Here is a 16,371-nt window from a genome sequence, read left to right as displayed (position 1 = left end):
CAACCTTTTGGTATACCTCACAATACTCCAACCAATTGAGCCACCTTGCCAGGGCTTATTTACCCTCACAAGAATCCATTTTCTTTCCTTTGGCAGTGAGAGTGATATTGCCCTGTTAAGAATGACAGCTCTAAGACTATTGAAATAACTACATTATTATGTTCAGGTTCTCACAGCTATGATAACAGTACATCTTCATGACAATTCTGAACAGTAACATTTTATTCTTTTTCAGAAAAGTATTTTATTTATTAAATATCTAACTAAGTGTGATCTAAAAGTATAAGATTTTTTACACCTAAATTGAGAAATCTTAAAACAACACCAAGAATAGAGCCAATATCTGGATTTTCAATTTGGAATATATGGCTGGGGTACTAAAATGCAGGTGACACTTACTCTACCCGAATATTGTCATCAAGCTCCACATCTTCCAGAAATCTGTTAGCTACCAACTCCAGGGCATCTGTGGGCCAGGACTGGAACCAATCAATTGTACAGCAATTGATGAGTGAAGGAAACATCCTCAGGCGGTTCCGAAAGGCATCCCCAATTGGACTCATGGCTAATGAGAAACAGACCTTGTTAGTTCCCTTTTTTCAGGAGGCCCGAGGCAGCAGGCAGGTTTTACTAAAGATTCTGGTGTGGTCTGATGGTCATGTTTCTTATTGGTACCCCAGGGCTATAACTGGGAATAGTCATGACGAGTACCTCGGAAGCAGGTGGAGTCATGGGACATTTTTATGAAGTTCTGTGATGAGAATTTAGTGATTGATCTCCCATATCCATTATTACTGCTTACAGATTTGAGTCACTATGCCAGAGTGGTTTGAGCCCTTTGATCCAATTGCTCTATTTGTGCTCACTCAGACATAAGGGAGCAATGGATGCCTTACGTATAGCTATTTATAGAAGTATGAGGGGCATCATATTGCTTCTAACCCTCTCCAACCACAAATTTTGTGGGCTTTACCCCAAATGTCATTCATTTTTATTTAGACTCAATGTAGTATGGAAAGCATGATGTACAGGCAGATGTGTGAGAAGGCCAGTGTAGTTAAAATGGAGAGAAGAGAGAAGCCTGGTTTGAAATGAGAGTGGAGTGGACATGAGGAAAATCTGGCAAGTAACCTTTTAAAAACATAGGTTAGAAATTTGAGTCTTCATTCTAATAGGAAGCAATTTAAATGTTTTAATTTGTGTGCATGTGTATGCGTATGTGTTTGTATACCCACAATGATCGTATCATCATATTTTGCAATATATGAGGAAAAACCCATCCTGGCTCAGTGGAACAGAAAGGTCTGGAATGGACAAGAGTGGTCATAGAAAGAATAGTTAGAAGGTTTCAGAAGCAAGGTCTGGTAACATTGGCTTAGTCAATGTGAAGGTGGTAGGGATGGAGATAAGTGGGTAAATATGACAGAGAAAGGAGGCAGAAATTCACCTAATATGCTACAAAGAGAGGGAATAGTTAAACACAACCTCTAGGTTTCTGGATAGATTGGAAATGACATCCACAGGGAGATCTACACATGTTGTTTTGTGAGGCCACAAGAGTAATGTAATAAAATGAAGGCAGAGGGTTCAGAGAAGAATTCAGAGAATTAGGAGAACAGGTTTAAAATTGTTGTTTAGGAGAGTGAAAGTTTCCATAGAAATTCTAGGTACTGATTCCTGGGCTTAGATCTTGGTTGGATCAATCCTTAGACCACTGTAAAAGGATTGGGCTTACGGCACTTAGGAGATTCTGAAACACCCAGAGGAAAAAGGGAAACTGGGTTTGCTTCTTTCTTACCAAGGACAATGTGAAGGTTCTTTTTCACTCTCTCAATAAAGAAGTTATACATAGAAAGAGGAGTGACTTCAATCTTCTCTCCTGCTGTTCTGGCTGCTATTTGCATCTTCTCCACAAGGTCAGCCTTCTCATCAGCAGGGAAGATGTTGGGCACATCGCCTGTGTTCAGAAGCATGTTGATGTCCTCAACAAATGACTCATCCTTGATCTGGTTATCAGCAAAAAGGAATACGGTATTCTTGGTGGCCACACCAACCTGCAGCATGATCTTCTTCAGATCCTCCCGCCACTCATTGCTTGAGTAGTTCTTAGTGATCTCGATCTGGTACAGCTCATACACATTCATGAATGTGGACAGTTTGCTGGCACTCTGCCGCCCACTGCCCCCAATGCCCACCAGGAGCAAGTGGCCTTTGTCTTGCTTCAGGACCCTGCAGATCCTGGAGATGTGCTCAATGGCAAACCTGAACATGACCAAGGACATGGGGGCCTTGCTGATGTTGTTGAACTCTTCTAGGTAGTACTCCATGACTACCATGAGCTGTTTCAGGTCAGTGATCTCATCATAGATTTTTTGTTCACTTTCTGGTTTGAAGTAATCTCCAAAAAAGAGGCTATGGATATTATCATCAGTGATCTTTCCAGTGGGTGATAGGTGGATGAGGACCTGTGGGAAAGGTAAGGCTTAGCCAGGCATCCAGCCATGGTCCAACTAGGATGGCAGTGGGAGGTGCAGAGGAAGGGAACGGGAAGTGAGCTTGTTTCCTCAGAGCACATTCTTCAAAGTCATGTTTCATTAACAATTTAAAGGACAAAACAAACCATGATATGTGGATCTAATGATTGTAAATACTATGATGAAAGGACATTTGAGAAAGGAGTGTAAAAGTGAGGGTCATTCTGCTTGCTAAATAGTTAAAACACAGGTGGTTAGACTGTAAGATTCCCCAGAGCAGGTGGTCAAAGGATGGTGCCATTTTTTAAAGTACTTGCTCCTTTACCAAATAGAGGTACAGGTGGTAGTCCTGGTCCCCACTCTGTGCCTAGAGTAGGAATGTTTTTCATGTTTCCTCCTCCCGGTGTTATGACCCAGTAGTGCTTCTGCACTTGGTCTCTGGCTGCAATGTGAAACACTTTTGCAGTATTTCTATGGAGAAATCACAGCCTCTTAAAAATAGAGGTAAAACCACATAATTCTTAAAACAACTTTTCTTATATCAAATGAGAAAGAGAAAATATTTATGAATGAAAAACCATGATAATCTTTCACTTGGGCTTTTTCAGGGCTTCAATCAAGCCATGAAAATTCATGGACCATTTCTCAATTCGCAAATTAATTTGACTCTGAAATTGTATAAACAATAACATCATATAGCAAATTACCTTGAATTGTTCAGAATTTATGTTACCAGGAAAGTGAAGCAATATTGGGCTTAGTATATCACCAAATCAAGTGACTGATTGACTCAATATTGTTATTTGAGATTCAGAGAGCAGAGTTCAGTCTGACCAGGAAGGGAACCTGAACTCTGAGACTAACATGGTCAAATATTTGGGACCATTTATGAGGTCAAATTATCATAGGGTCTGGCTGACCTTCTCCATGGTCTGTTTGAAGCAATTAGAGGTGGTTTCCTTCGTCATGTTGAAGAAGACCTGTCTGTCCTCATCATCAATCAGACGGTCATAGAAGACCCGATAAATCTCATGGATCCAAAGCCGGATAAGTTTTTCTACATCCTGAAAATTCAGAGTTGATTATTTGAATGATTGTAAGAGTGTACTTGAGGTGGTAATTCTCAAATAGTTTCTAATCCTGTGGTTGATGTGAGAATGTAACAAGATAATGCTTATAAAATGTTAAGTACAATTCCAAGTATAGAGTCAGTGTTTAATAAAAGTTAGCTATTACTGTTAGTATAATGCTAACTGATCTTAGTAACAGAAATGACAGTGGCTGACCTGTAGGTGGGTGTGAGGGCAAAGTAGTACCCCTTGGATCACCCGTGAGAAGTCCCGCAGATTAAAGACATAATGTGTCTTGGAGGGAGTTGGCAAGAAATTCTCTACTGCAGCTTTGTAAATTGTCATAGTAGCCTGTACCAGCATCTTTCCATACCTAGAAGAAGAAGAAGGTAGACCAGTCAAGGAGGGGCTAGCACTGAGGACCCCAAGTCAATACCCTGGAAGACACAGGAACCTCTTACCTTAAGAACATCACATCAAACCCTTTCTTAAAGTGCCAGTCAGCAATTGAACTAAAAATCTTTGTTAAAATGTCATCCTCAAAGGCGTTGATAGAAATGATATTTAGGTGGCGAGTGAATCGTCCTGGAAAAAATGCACACACACACATGCACACTTTTTTACTTCCTGGGCCTAATGAGTCTGAGACACAGGAATTAAATTTCCCTCTGCCTTAATGTTCTAGAACTCTGCTGTCCAATATGGCAGCCTCTAGTCACACGTGGCTATTTCAACTTAAATTAATTAATAATAAATAGCGTTAAAAACTGATTTTCTCAGTTTCAGTACTCACATTTTAAGTGTTCATGAGTAACATTTGGCAAATTTCTACTGTACTGCATAGTGCAGACACAGAACATCCCATGTAATTGTAGAAGTTCTAGTAACAGTACTAGTGTGGTGCTCAAGTTTGTTTTTTAAAAATAAAAGCAATATCTATCATTGTAAAATCATCAAAATTCAGAAAAGCTTTTACAGAAAGTGAGCATAACCTTTCACTTACCTCCTATATACAAAACCCATTCTTCCCCACCAAATTAACTGCTATCAATTTGATATCCTTACATATCTACAGCAACATCTATCTAATATTTGATAGTTATATATGGGGTTGGCCAAAAGCCAGCTCTCTGCCGGCTTTCAGTCACTTCCACGGCTACTCACAAGCAAATTGGGTCGTTCTGATGCTGCTTCCCAGGTGGGTGGTTTTGTTTATGTTCTAGGACCCTGTGGGTCTCTCCAGTGATCTCTCCTGTGAGGGTGGGAGTTTCTCCTGCCATCTCAACTCTCACGGGTTTTTTAGTCAGAGGTTTTAAGGCTTTATTTCCCCACACTGAAACCCTGGGTTGCATGGACTGTCTCATTCCCCAGTTATTACTTCCAGTTTATCTGCATGCAAATATGGGACCATCTGCTCCACTAGCCACTGCCTTGACCTCCCCAGTCCTCCAGCTGCCATATTTCTGCAAGCCCTCTATGCCCAGCTGCCCATCTCCACCCCTCCTACTGGTCTGGATGCATGTTTCTTCTTTAACTCCTTGGTTGTCAGATTTCCATACAGTTTGATATTCTGTCAGTTCTGTTTTTTTTTTTTTAGTTTGTTGTTCTTCTTTTGGTTGTGCAAGGAGGTACAATATATCTACCTATGCCTCCATCTTGACTGGAAGTTTCTAATTCTGATGAGTTTTTTAAAATGTACACTGATATGACAGCTGTCACAATACAATCTAATAAAATTATGAATAAAGTTAAACACACCTAAGTGCTACTAGAGCCATGCTATGGAAAAAAAAACAAGCCCCTAAGTAGGGATTTTTCACCAACCCCTACTTATATCTATATCTATATAGTAGCCTTATTGAGATATAATTCATAGTCATTTAGATAATCTGAAACCCATATTCTAGTAGAGTCCTGAGAAAGGGCTTATGGAAAAAAGTCTCTGAGTTCTTGCATGCTCATAACAGTTTTCTTAGCTTTGCTGGCTATAAAATTCTTGATTCGTATTTTATTCTCTTGAGTATCTTGAATGTTATTCTACTTTCTTATGGAATAAAGTATTACAGAAATCTTAAGATAAGCTAATTTATTTCTCTTACAAATCATGTGCTCTTTTTGTCTAAATGCCAAAAGATTTTTTCTTTTCTTTAATATTCAGTATTTACTGTTGCATGGCTTCAGAGTGATCATTTTTGAGTCTGTATTCTTGGGAACACAGTGTACCAAATAAGATCACCCTGCCCATTTTCCTCTTTTACAGATGAGAAGGCCAAATTCCACAGGGCACAACAAGGTCACAAAATCTTAAGTCTGGAAATGGTACTAAGATTATTACATAAGGATGTTTGATGCATTTCAGAATAAAAATGCAGATCTTAGATGGATCAACTTGTATCTGAAGCAAAATACCATATATACCTGAACTATTAGATGATGAATGATGTGGAAGGGGAATTACCATCATTATTAGGCTACTTTGGGTTAGTTGTTCTCTTTTTGGACATATGAAGAATTATAACAAACACAACAGGTGAATCTGTCACACACCTTTAGTTGAGAACATCTGATTTAGCCTCCCTTCTGGAACACATGCTGGCCATCTGAACTCTCCTTTTCTCTCCTTTTTATCTGAGACTCTGTTCCTCTTTTCATCCTATTTCCATAACTTCCAACATGTATTCTTCCAATGCCACTCTGTGGAGCTAGCCCAAACCACTCTGGCTATAGCCTAAGGATACTTTTCTCCATCCTCCATCAGGACAGAGTACCTGCACAAACCCTCCATTCATTAAGGGGGTCCACCTCTGCTGGGGGCTGAGGAGGAATGAACTTCTCTTTCACATACCAGTAATGTCATTCCTTCCTCCCCCAGGGGGTCCCATGGCTGTCATAAGCAGCACATCCATGATGTCTAGCCTGGTTGTATCTTTCTTATCAAACCAATAACCATGGTCAATCCATTGTCTCAGAAGCTCAATGGGGGGCTGGGCCCCATACACCTCTTTGGCTGGCATGTTGAGGTCATCTGGGGAAGAAGACAAGGCCACACATTATTAGTTTATGGGATCCTCTGCTCTCACAGGAAGCAACAGATTACTATTCCCTCCATGGGAGGGTCTATACCCAGTTGGCCCACCCCAAATTCAGGCAGGGCTCAGCTAGTGGGTGTTCTCACCCTATAAGAAGAGGTTTTCTTGAGTTCTGCCCTTGTGACTCTAAGGTTGCATGGATTGGCATTAACAGGTATTTAATTTTTAAAAAAATATTTTATTTATTTATCTTTTTAGAGGGAAAGAGAAGGAGAGAGGAAGAGAAACATCAATGTATGGTTGCTTCTCGTGCATCCCCTGCTGGGAACTGGCCCCTGCCAGGAATTGGCCTGCAACCCAGGAATGTGCCCTGACTAGGAATCGAACCGCAATCGTTTGGTTCGCAGGCCCGTGCTCAATCCACTGAGCTACACCAGCCAGGGCAACAGGTATTTAATTTTTATCCCATTCCACAAACAAAATATATTGATTGTTTTCTGTGTACTAGATTTTTTTTTTTAAATTTCTGGGGATATGTAAGGAAGACAGTCATACTTCCAGCTGATAGGGCATTTAATTTGACCAGCAAGTATTAGTTGAACTCCAGTGTTTGTGGAGCAAGGCTTTGGACTAGGACTTTTGTGGAGCAAAACCAAAATGGCAAGAATAGATTGTGATTTTCTTGAGTACAGGAACCGACTTTCCCCAAGAATACAAGTCTGTGCACAAAGAAGGCACTCATTAAAGTGAAAACTCTTTTAATTTTTTTATAGCAAAATACTAATTGAATGCACAGCTTGTGTCAGGTAACACTTTTAGGAGTGTTATATATATTTTAGGAGTTCTACATATATTATCTCATCTGATCCAAATACTGACTTGTAAGGAAGACAGTATCATCTTTATGTTAGAAGTGAGGAACTGAGGGTCATGGGAGTTAAGTCACAATATACATAGGGTTAAAAAGTAAGATTGAACCTGGATATGTTTGGCTGCAAAGCTTAAACTGTTTTTTAAAACTTTTTAATTGAATTTATTAGGGTGACATTGGTTAATAAAATTATATAGGCTTCAGGTGCAAAATTCTATAATACATCATCTGTATACTGTATTGAATGTTTACCACCCAAATTGCTTTTGGATATACCATTAAAATAAAAAGAAAAAAAAACAAGTTGGAAGAAAGAAGAAAGGAAGAAAGAGAAGTGGAAGATAAGATAAAACATGATCCTTGACTTTAAAGAGCTGGTGTTAGCTGGCAAGGATACAAATTCATATAATATTCATTATCAATATATGAATTTGAAAGACAATGAAATAAGTCATAAGAGTAGGGCATGACATACCTAAATGAGAACTCTTGTGGAAAATGTATTTGACACCAAAGAACCTGGGTTTGGTTTCCAGCTTCAGGATTTTCCAGAAATTTGACTCTTAATAAGGAATATGACATTTTGGAGCCTCAATTAACTGACTAGTAAAATAATAATAATAATAATAATAATAATAATAATAACCTCACAGTGTTGTGAGGCTCAACTGAGATAAAGGAGGAAGTGCTTTTCAAACAGGTAAAATCCTGGGAAACATCAGTGTGCTTATTTCACAAATATTTATTTTGCAGCTATTGGGTTTCTTTATTTACTGATAACATATTTATGTGACAAAAAAAATGGAATAAGGATCTCATCACAGTGTATGTTGCTTTTGAAGATGTAATAGGGCAAACACCACAATCCTCTCCTGGAACTACATCTCACTGTAAAGTAAACTTGCCTGACCCAAGGTCTCAGCTTTACCTCAGGAGACACTGGAAGCCTAGCTCAGGCACAAAACCTGGACCAGGTCTTACTTTTGTTTTTATTTTTATTTTTAATTGTTGTTCAAGTACAGTGGTCTCCATTTTCCCCCCACCACTCTGCCCTATCCCAACTATCCCCACCTCCCACCCTTGATCCTACCCCCATTTGGCTTTGTCCATGTGTCCTTTATGCCTGTTCCTGGACAACCCTTTCCCCTAATTCCCCCAATATCCATTCCCACCTCCCTTCTGGTTACTGTCTTACTTTTAAAATATGGCATGTAGACCCTGGTCAACAAATACTTGGTAATGAAAAAATGAGACAAAAGAAAAGGCAAAATTAAAGAAGGAAGAAAAGGAGGGAGGGAGGAAAAGAGGTAGGGAAGGAAATAATACTAAATTATGTTAACCAGAAATATTTTATCTCTCAGAGAGAGGAAAAGGAATGTAGAGTGGCTCTAAAAAGGGAGGTTCTGGTTTGCTGCAGCCTAGAGTAGAAGAATCTGGTTGAGTTCAGATCCAGGCCAATGCCTTACCCACAAATACCACTGCCTTCTTCCCTATGGGAGGCCCAAAGAGGCCCTTCCTCCGTCGGTCGAGCTTGGACATGATGATATCCTGGGTCTGACTGGCTGAAGTTCTGGCAGAAAAATTGATAAAGTTGGGCAGGTAGGTATTTTTGGAAAGGCGAAGAAGGAAGTTGTTGGTGATGACTGATTTGCCGGTGCCTGTGGGTCCCACAAATAGCATTGGAATTTCATGGTCCAGATAGGTTTTCAAGAAGAATGACTGCCGGGCTGTCTCCACTGTGGGAATGATGAGTTCTGAGACCTGTACCACAAAGACATGGAAGAGCTTTGGTACTGGGCCCAGGAGGCTGGGTCTTGGCATTCACAAGATTCAGCTCAATACTTACTTTCTATTCAGTTCCATCTCTTATCTTTTTTACCTTGATTAAAATTGCTCCAGGGGCCTCAGTTTATTAATCTTTGAAATGGGGTAATAACGGTGCCTAGTTCATTGTGCTGGCTTAAGGATTAAACAAGATCATGCATCTAAAGAAAGGCATTATTGTCCCTGCTTTGTAGATGAGAAAACTGAAGCCAAGACCTCTTCTGCAACTTGAACAAGTAACACAGCAAGTAAATGCAAATGCAAGGATTTGAATCTCAACTTGTCTGATTCCAAAGTCTATATTCTTAACTACTCAACTGTTATATTATAAACACCCGTTATAATAAGAATGGGTCTATAGCTGCTGCCCCATAAGACCATTTCTATGAACTATGCTGTCTGCCATCATGTTCTCGACTGAGAAGGGTTAGGTGTGACCCTCAATCCCCATTCCCTGTGCTTGTTCCTGATCTGCCTTTCTCAACATCCAAATTCTTTGTTCTAAGATCTACCCCCTCGTAACCCCTTTTCCAATATGGGGATTGTAACACTCTTTTTGGCATTCAGACCCCAATTAAACTCTAAGGGCTTGGTATTGGCCTCCTGGAATTCCTGTTACTTTGGGTAGAACATTTTACCTTAGCTTGCCCTCTATGAACCCAAACCCTTTCATCAGGCATTGGTCCAATTTGTTCCCTCCATGGGGGAAGATGAAAGGGCAGGAAGATATATATCTTGGGTTGAAGTCTTCTTATATGTCTAGGCTGGAAGGGGCCAGGGAACATAGGGCCACTCTGTTGCATCGCTCCAGGAAGCACCATCACACTGTGGTTTATGCACAGGGTGACAGCTCAATGTGTGCAACATGGTGGCTCTGTGTGTGCTTGTATACAAAGGCTCAGCTTCTTTGGTAAGTAACTTGATCAAAGGAAAAAAGGTCAGACAGGGCAAGGGAACTGCAGTGGAGAGGAAAAGAATTAATAGGCATTGAGCTAAAGGTGTTTTTGCCTACATAATTCCTTGTAGCCTTCTCAGTAACCTTCTAAGGCAGGTATATTATTACCTCAACTTTTCAGATAGAAAAAAAAAAACTAATGCTAGAGGTTTGCTTCTAACTTGTCCAAAGCTACGTAGCCAATAAGTGATCCTGAATGTAGAACCAGATGCCAGATGCGCATTTTGCTACTAAGACTGGGAATTTAAAGCAATTTGGGTTTCATAGATTTTTATTGTCAGGGACTAAGACAATTGTTTGACAATTGTTTCACAAATTTTTGTGAAAAAATTGCAGCAGAACTGAAAATATTTTCTGCATTAAGCTCTTTTATTCGCATGAATTCAGCACAATCTGAAATTCCTGGAGTTCAGGTGGCTAAGCTCTTTAATGAGAATTAAAGTTTAGGATCTCAGTGCTGGAGGGTGGGATGTTCTTCATAACACTCAGCCCCCTGGGATATGCCCTGAATTCAACACCAGCAGCTACATTCTGCCTGCTATCTAACTTGGCTGTCAATAGTCCCAATTTCCCATCCCCTGCCTATATTCCACCCAGAATGGGAACAATCTGCCATCACCCAAAAAGATAAATTATATTCACCACATACTACACAGAGCTTTAAAAGTGAATGAACAGAAAAATGTTCTATGAGGAAATGAGTAAGAACTGTCAGTGAATCACTGTCTGCTAACCAGAAAACCTGTTAATCAGAACCTGTTTTCTGAGAATTCTGATCAAGGAAATCTTTCTCTGGGGATTTTTAAAAAGATTTTTATTTATTTATCTTTAGAGGGGAAGGGACGGAGAGAGGGAGAGAAACATCAATGTGTGGTTGCCTCTCATGTGTCCCCTGCTGGGAACTTGCCTGCAACCCAGGCATGTGCCCTGACTGGGAATCGAACCATGATCCTCTCGTTCACAGGCCTGCGCTCAATTCACTGAGCTACACCAGCCAGGACACAGGGGATTTTTTAAAAAGGCAAGATCGTTTCTGGCTGATATATCTGAGAGGTAGAATAACAACCACTTGGCATTATTGATAATGATACTAAGCAACCACTATTGATTTAGCACATAGTATGTGCCATGTATTCATGTATATTTGTCTTCAATTCTTGCAAACATCATTTAAACATATTTCTCTTATTTTTCCTTCCTTTTTATTTAATTTATCGGTGTGACATTGATTAACAAAATTATACAGGTTTCAAGTGCACATTTCTACAACACATCATCTATACACTGTAGTGTGCTCACTACCTCAAGTCAAGTCTCCTTTTGTCTGTTATTTTTAGTTGAGTAAACTGAGGCAGAGGGTGAAGGCTGAGTAAGAAATCTGGGTCTCTCTGATTCTAAAGCCCATGCTTTTGAAGACTCAGCCTTTGTTTGAAATTTTTTATAAAGAAAGTTCTTTAAAATGTTAACACAGAACTGGCATTCTTTTACTTTAGAGGATTCAGGTCATTTTGGAAATCAAAGTTCCATGGCCTATCGCTCTCTTTTACCTTTGCGTTAATTGGGATATTTTCCTCTTCTTTGGTGATATACTCTGTCCATGTGTACCAATATCCACCACCTTGTTTGAGGAAATAAAAGTCATAGATGCTTCCTGGATGCAGAGAAACAGAACAAGTCATTAGCACAACCAGGTTTACATTTCACAGCTGAGGTATTTAACTACTTCAGCTAGAAGTATCTGAAACGTATAATACCAGTACTGGCACAGTTGTGGTAAAACTTATACACTGTTAGTAACTGCATAAACTTGAACAACATATTTTAAAGAGTAATGACTTTATTATTTATATAAAAATATTAGGTGCCATGTATACAAATGCATTATTTTTAATAGTGTCAACAGGGAGTATTGAAAAGAACAACAAAAAAGAAAGATGAGTCACTCTAAACCTTACATCCAGAAAAAACTGTTTTTAGAAATAGAGGGAAGAAAGGAGAGAATGAGAGAAACATTGATTTGTTGTTTCACTTGTTTATGCATTCATTGATGGATTCTTATATGTTCCCTGACCAGGGATTAAACCTGGAACCTTGGTGTATTAGGATGATGCTCTAACTAACTGAGCTACCTGGCCAGGGCCAGAAGTAACTTTTGATGAAAATCCTTCTAGCCTTCTAAGTACATAAACACATTGGAGGTGGAAGGACAGATAGATGAAAGGAAGGATTTTTATAAGAATGGGATCACCTGATATATTCTATTTTAAAGTAAAGATATTTAATTTTATTTACATCTAGCAGAAGGAGTTAACATGAAAGTGAAGAACCTACTGAATTTCAGATAAATCATTTCCAACCTGGTTCCTAAAGAGCAGGTTCTAAAATAATAATTTAGATATCCAAGATGGGTGGCAAACTAGGTGGAAGCTACACTAATCTCCCAGAACCAAACTGGAATTATAACTAAATCATGGAAAAGTCATCCTGAATGACCAACTGAACACTAGCTGGTGAGAAGCTTTATAACAAAGGACATACAGAAGAAACCACATCACCACAACAAGAATGGTAGGAAGTATGGAGGCATGAGAGGGCTGGCTGGGCTCCCACTGGCGGCAGCTGAAGTTCTGGTTGGATACTACAGTGACTGGGGCATTCTGTCTGAGAAGTGTGGGGTCTAAACCCTAAGCTGGGCTCCCTAGCATAGAGCACCAGAACCAGAAAAGGAACCCCAACAACATCCAGCTTTGAAAAGCAGTGGAGTTTCTGTCTGCCAGGGAGAGATGGCTAGAGATGCAGAGATCTTTTTAAAGGGCAACTGCACAAATTCTTGTTTGCAGCCACTTTGGCTTCAGTGGAGGAAATGCAGAGTGGACTACATCCACGTGAGGAGAGCCTGAGGTTGGTGCCTCTGGGGAGAGATTTCAAGGTTCAGCCTCCAGATTTCCTGTGCTGAGTCATTCCCCATAGAGCAGAACCATCTTACTCAAGCAGAGCACTCCCCTCCATATGACATCAGCCTGGTGAGAAGCAATAGTCCCACCCACAGGAATTCCTCTTGCTCCACCCAGTGGAGCTTAAGCTGGGCTGTAGAAAAGTACAGCTGGAGGATATTTCAGTGTTTAAGATGAACAGAAAGCCTGCAAGTAAAAGAGGCTCTATGGAAGCTCTGAAACTTTAGCTGACACTCTCTAGGGACCAGTGATGGTAAAATCTGACCTTGGTGCATAGTCTGAATCTTTCTACACATAGCCAGACCCAGCAGTGGGAGCCAAAAGCTGTGGATCACTGATAGTTCCAAAGAAGTTGCCCAGGGCCAGTCATAGGCAGTGTCTGACATAGGGATGAAACAGAGTCTTTGCAGATCTATCAACTACATAGAAACAAATAGAAAGAGCTAGCCAAAATAGGAAATCAAATAAACAGGCCCCAATGAAAGAATAAAAGAATTCTCCAGAAGATCTAAATGATGGAGGCAAGCAATTTATCCAATACAGAGTTTAGAGTAATGATTATAAGGATATTCAACAGTATGAAAAAAGACAGAGAAACCAAAAAGAGGACCAGACAGAAATAAAGAATGCAATATCTGAAATAAATAATACATCAGAAGGAATAAACAGTAGGTTAGATGAAGCAGAGGATCAAATCAGTAATTTGGGTTTATTATTATTATTATTATTATTATTATTATTTTGCTTTTTGATATTAAGAGAAAAGTTCACAAAATTGAGTGACTGTATTACAGGAACAAAACCAGATAAAATACATGATAAGAAAAAGTCACTACTTATACTGAAACATAGCAGTGCTAAGAATTCAGGTATTCTTTGGAATTATTACAGCATAGTAAAAATATTTCTTCCTGAATCTTTTATTTGAAAGTGATCACATTAAAAACCTGAGGTTACAAGGGACTACAGTATCGGCCAGAAGAAATTTGGAAGATAAAGTAGAAAAAAAGCACCCAAGCAAAGCAGCAAAAAGAAAAAAATAATTTAAAAAACTTAGGAGAGTTTAAGAAACCTTTGTGACAACATGAAACATAACGGCATCCACATAATGGGAATACCAGAAGGAAAAGAGAGTGAGCAAGGGATAGATAACCCACTTAAAGAAATAATAACCAAAACTTCCCTAATCTGGGGAAGAAAAAAGGCAGACAAATTCAGGATGCACAGAGAGTCCCAAGCAAGATGAACCCAAAGAGACACACATCAAGACACATCATAATTAAAATGGCAAAGCTTAAACACAAGGAAAGAATCTTAAAAGCTTCGAGAGAAAAGCAGGTAGTTACCTACGAAGGAGCTCCAATTAGACTGTCACCTGACTTCTCAACAGAAACATTTCAGGCCAATAGGATTAGCATGAAATATTCAAGGTGATGTAAAGCAAAGACTACGACCAAGGCAACTTTACCCAGCAAGGCTATCAAATAGAGCTATATGGAAGTCTAGCAACCATGGAATTAAAGAAGTCCCATTCATCCAGATGGTTGGGAGGGGCAGAGACACAGAGATGCAGAGATGTGGAAGAGGCAGCCCCACAACTCCACGTGGTGGATAAAAATCAGAAGAGACACCTCAGGAGTGATGGATCCTAGCCCCACACCAGACCACTAGACCAGGCTCTCAGTTCCAAGAAGATAAGTCCCCATACCTTCCAGCTGAAAAAAAAAAAACAGTGGGGTTTGGGGTGATGGAAGGAACCTCAGGAGTCTCAGGCATCTTCTCTTACAGGGCCTGAAACATATTTAGGACTTATACAGACACTCCCTCTGGGCTCCAGCACTGGGGCAGTAGTTGGAGGCTTACTAGTGGCACACAGAAGAAACTGACGCACCTGGAATCAGGGCAAGTGCTAAGGGGAAGCTTCCTCCCAGACAAAACCACAGACACCAGGCAGCAGCCATTGCTCCTTTTCTGAACCCTTCCCCACAAAGAGCCACAGAGTAGAGATAACATATCTGAAATTCCATTAAACTGGTTCACATGAGTTGCCTGACCTTAGTGATTACCTAAGGCTCTGCCCATTCAAATTATGGGTGCGCTTTTTAAAAATAGGCCATGCTACTAAGACAGGAAATCAAAGCAGCTCTACCTAATATATAGAAAAAAACACAAGAAGGCTGCCAAAATGAGGAGACAAAGAAATATGGCCCAGGGAGAGAGTGGGAAGATGGCAGCGGAGTAGGACAAAGGATTTTGCTTCCCTTCACGCGCCGGAGAAAAACCAAGCTGCTCTGCAGAGGAGCATGGTGAACACCCAACAGGGACCCAGCATATGGGACGGCAGGACCCCAGAGAGTATAGCGGACACTGAATGACCAGAGGTTGAGGAGAGGAGACAGACCTCAGATCAGCAAGGTATGAGGGAACAGCACAGAGGCTGCGGGCCCTTTACCGGGCAGCACCAGGGCCCTGGCAGGGCCTCCCTGATCTCTGAGAGCCAAGGGAGGGCAACAACGACAACCCTATGAGAGAACAAGTCACTGGCATCCTCTCTAACCAGCAGGGTGCAGATTGGAAAACACCAGGAGAGATCAGTTTGCCTGTAGTGGCAGAGAGAGGAGTGGGCATTGGGAAGCAAACCAGAGAACTCTGATAACCCGTGGAGTCAAGCTGTGTTTGCCAGTTTGGGGAACTGATGGGCCCCAGCATTCCCAGTAGCCTGAGCCGGTGCTCCCACAGTCTTGGGGAGCTTGGGGATACTGGCAGTGCCTCTGGAAGAGCACCAGTCACGAGCTCCCTTCCTACCCAGCCGGGCACAGGCTGAGAAGCACCGGGAGTCAGGCTGTAGTTGCTGCCTTGGAGGTCTGGGAGTCCCGTGCATTCCCGGTGGTGTGCATTCCCGGTGGTGAGCATTCCCGGAGGTGTGCATTCCCGATACCGGGGGATTCCAGCCGGGGACTCCAGCTGGCGCTCACACAGCATTGGGGCGCTGCGCGAGACTGACAGGGCCCCTGGGGAAGCGCCAATCACCAGATCCATCCCTACCCAGCTGGGCTCGGACTGAGAAGCACTGGGAATCAGGCTGTGGTTGCCAGCTTGGAAGAATTGTGAGTTGCCCAGTGTGTGCAGCCACAGCACTGGGAAAGGTCCAAGCCCAAGCCTGCGAGACCAGGAAAGCCTGGCTGGGAGTGCAT

General features: G+C 41.0%; 1 protein-coding gene across 1 annotated transcript in view; it reads right to left on the bottom strand.

Moving 5' to 3' along the window:
* LOC118994267 (dynein heavy chain 3, axonemal-like) overlaps window positions 1-16,159 on the bottom strand; it is a 66,430-nt gene extending 50,271 nt beyond the window's left edge. Inside the window, exons 1-9 of the mRNA XM_037056893.1 lie at window positions 15,961-16,159; window positions 11,771-11,874; window positions 8,911-9,205; window positions 6,390-6,569; window positions 4,006-4,129; window positions 3,761-3,917; window positions 3,395-3,538; window positions 1,799-2,465; window positions 400-565 (exon numbers count right to left, since the gene is read on the bottom strand). Of these exons, the coding sequence (XP_036912788.1) occupies window positions 400-565; window positions 1,799-2,465; window positions 3,395-3,538; window positions 3,761-3,917; window positions 4,006-4,129; window positions 6,390-6,569; window positions 8,911-9,205; window positions 11,771-11,874; window positions 15,961-16,159 (2,036 nt within the window). The remainder of the gene's footprint in view (window positions 1-399; window positions 566-1,798; window positions 2,466-3,394; window positions 3,539-3,760; window positions 3,918-4,005; window positions 4,130-6,389; window positions 6,570-8,910; window positions 9,206-11,770; window positions 11,875-15,960) is intronic.
* Window positions 16,160-16,371: the final 212 nt, after the last annotated feature.

The sequence above is a fragment of the Sturnira hondurensis genome, unplaced genomic scaffold (assembly GCF_014824575.4).
Source record: "Sturnira hondurensis isolate 20B ecotype Veracruz unplaced genomic scaffold, ASM1482457v3 Scaffold0009223, whole genome shotgun sequence".
NCBI classification, from domain to species: domain Eukaryota; kingdom Metazoa; phylum Chordata; class Mammalia; order Chiroptera; family Phyllostomidae; genus Sturnira; species Sturnira hondurensis.
The sequence above is the reverse complement of the archived record's forward strand: the minus strand, read 5'-3'. Positions and strand labels throughout refer to the sequence as shown.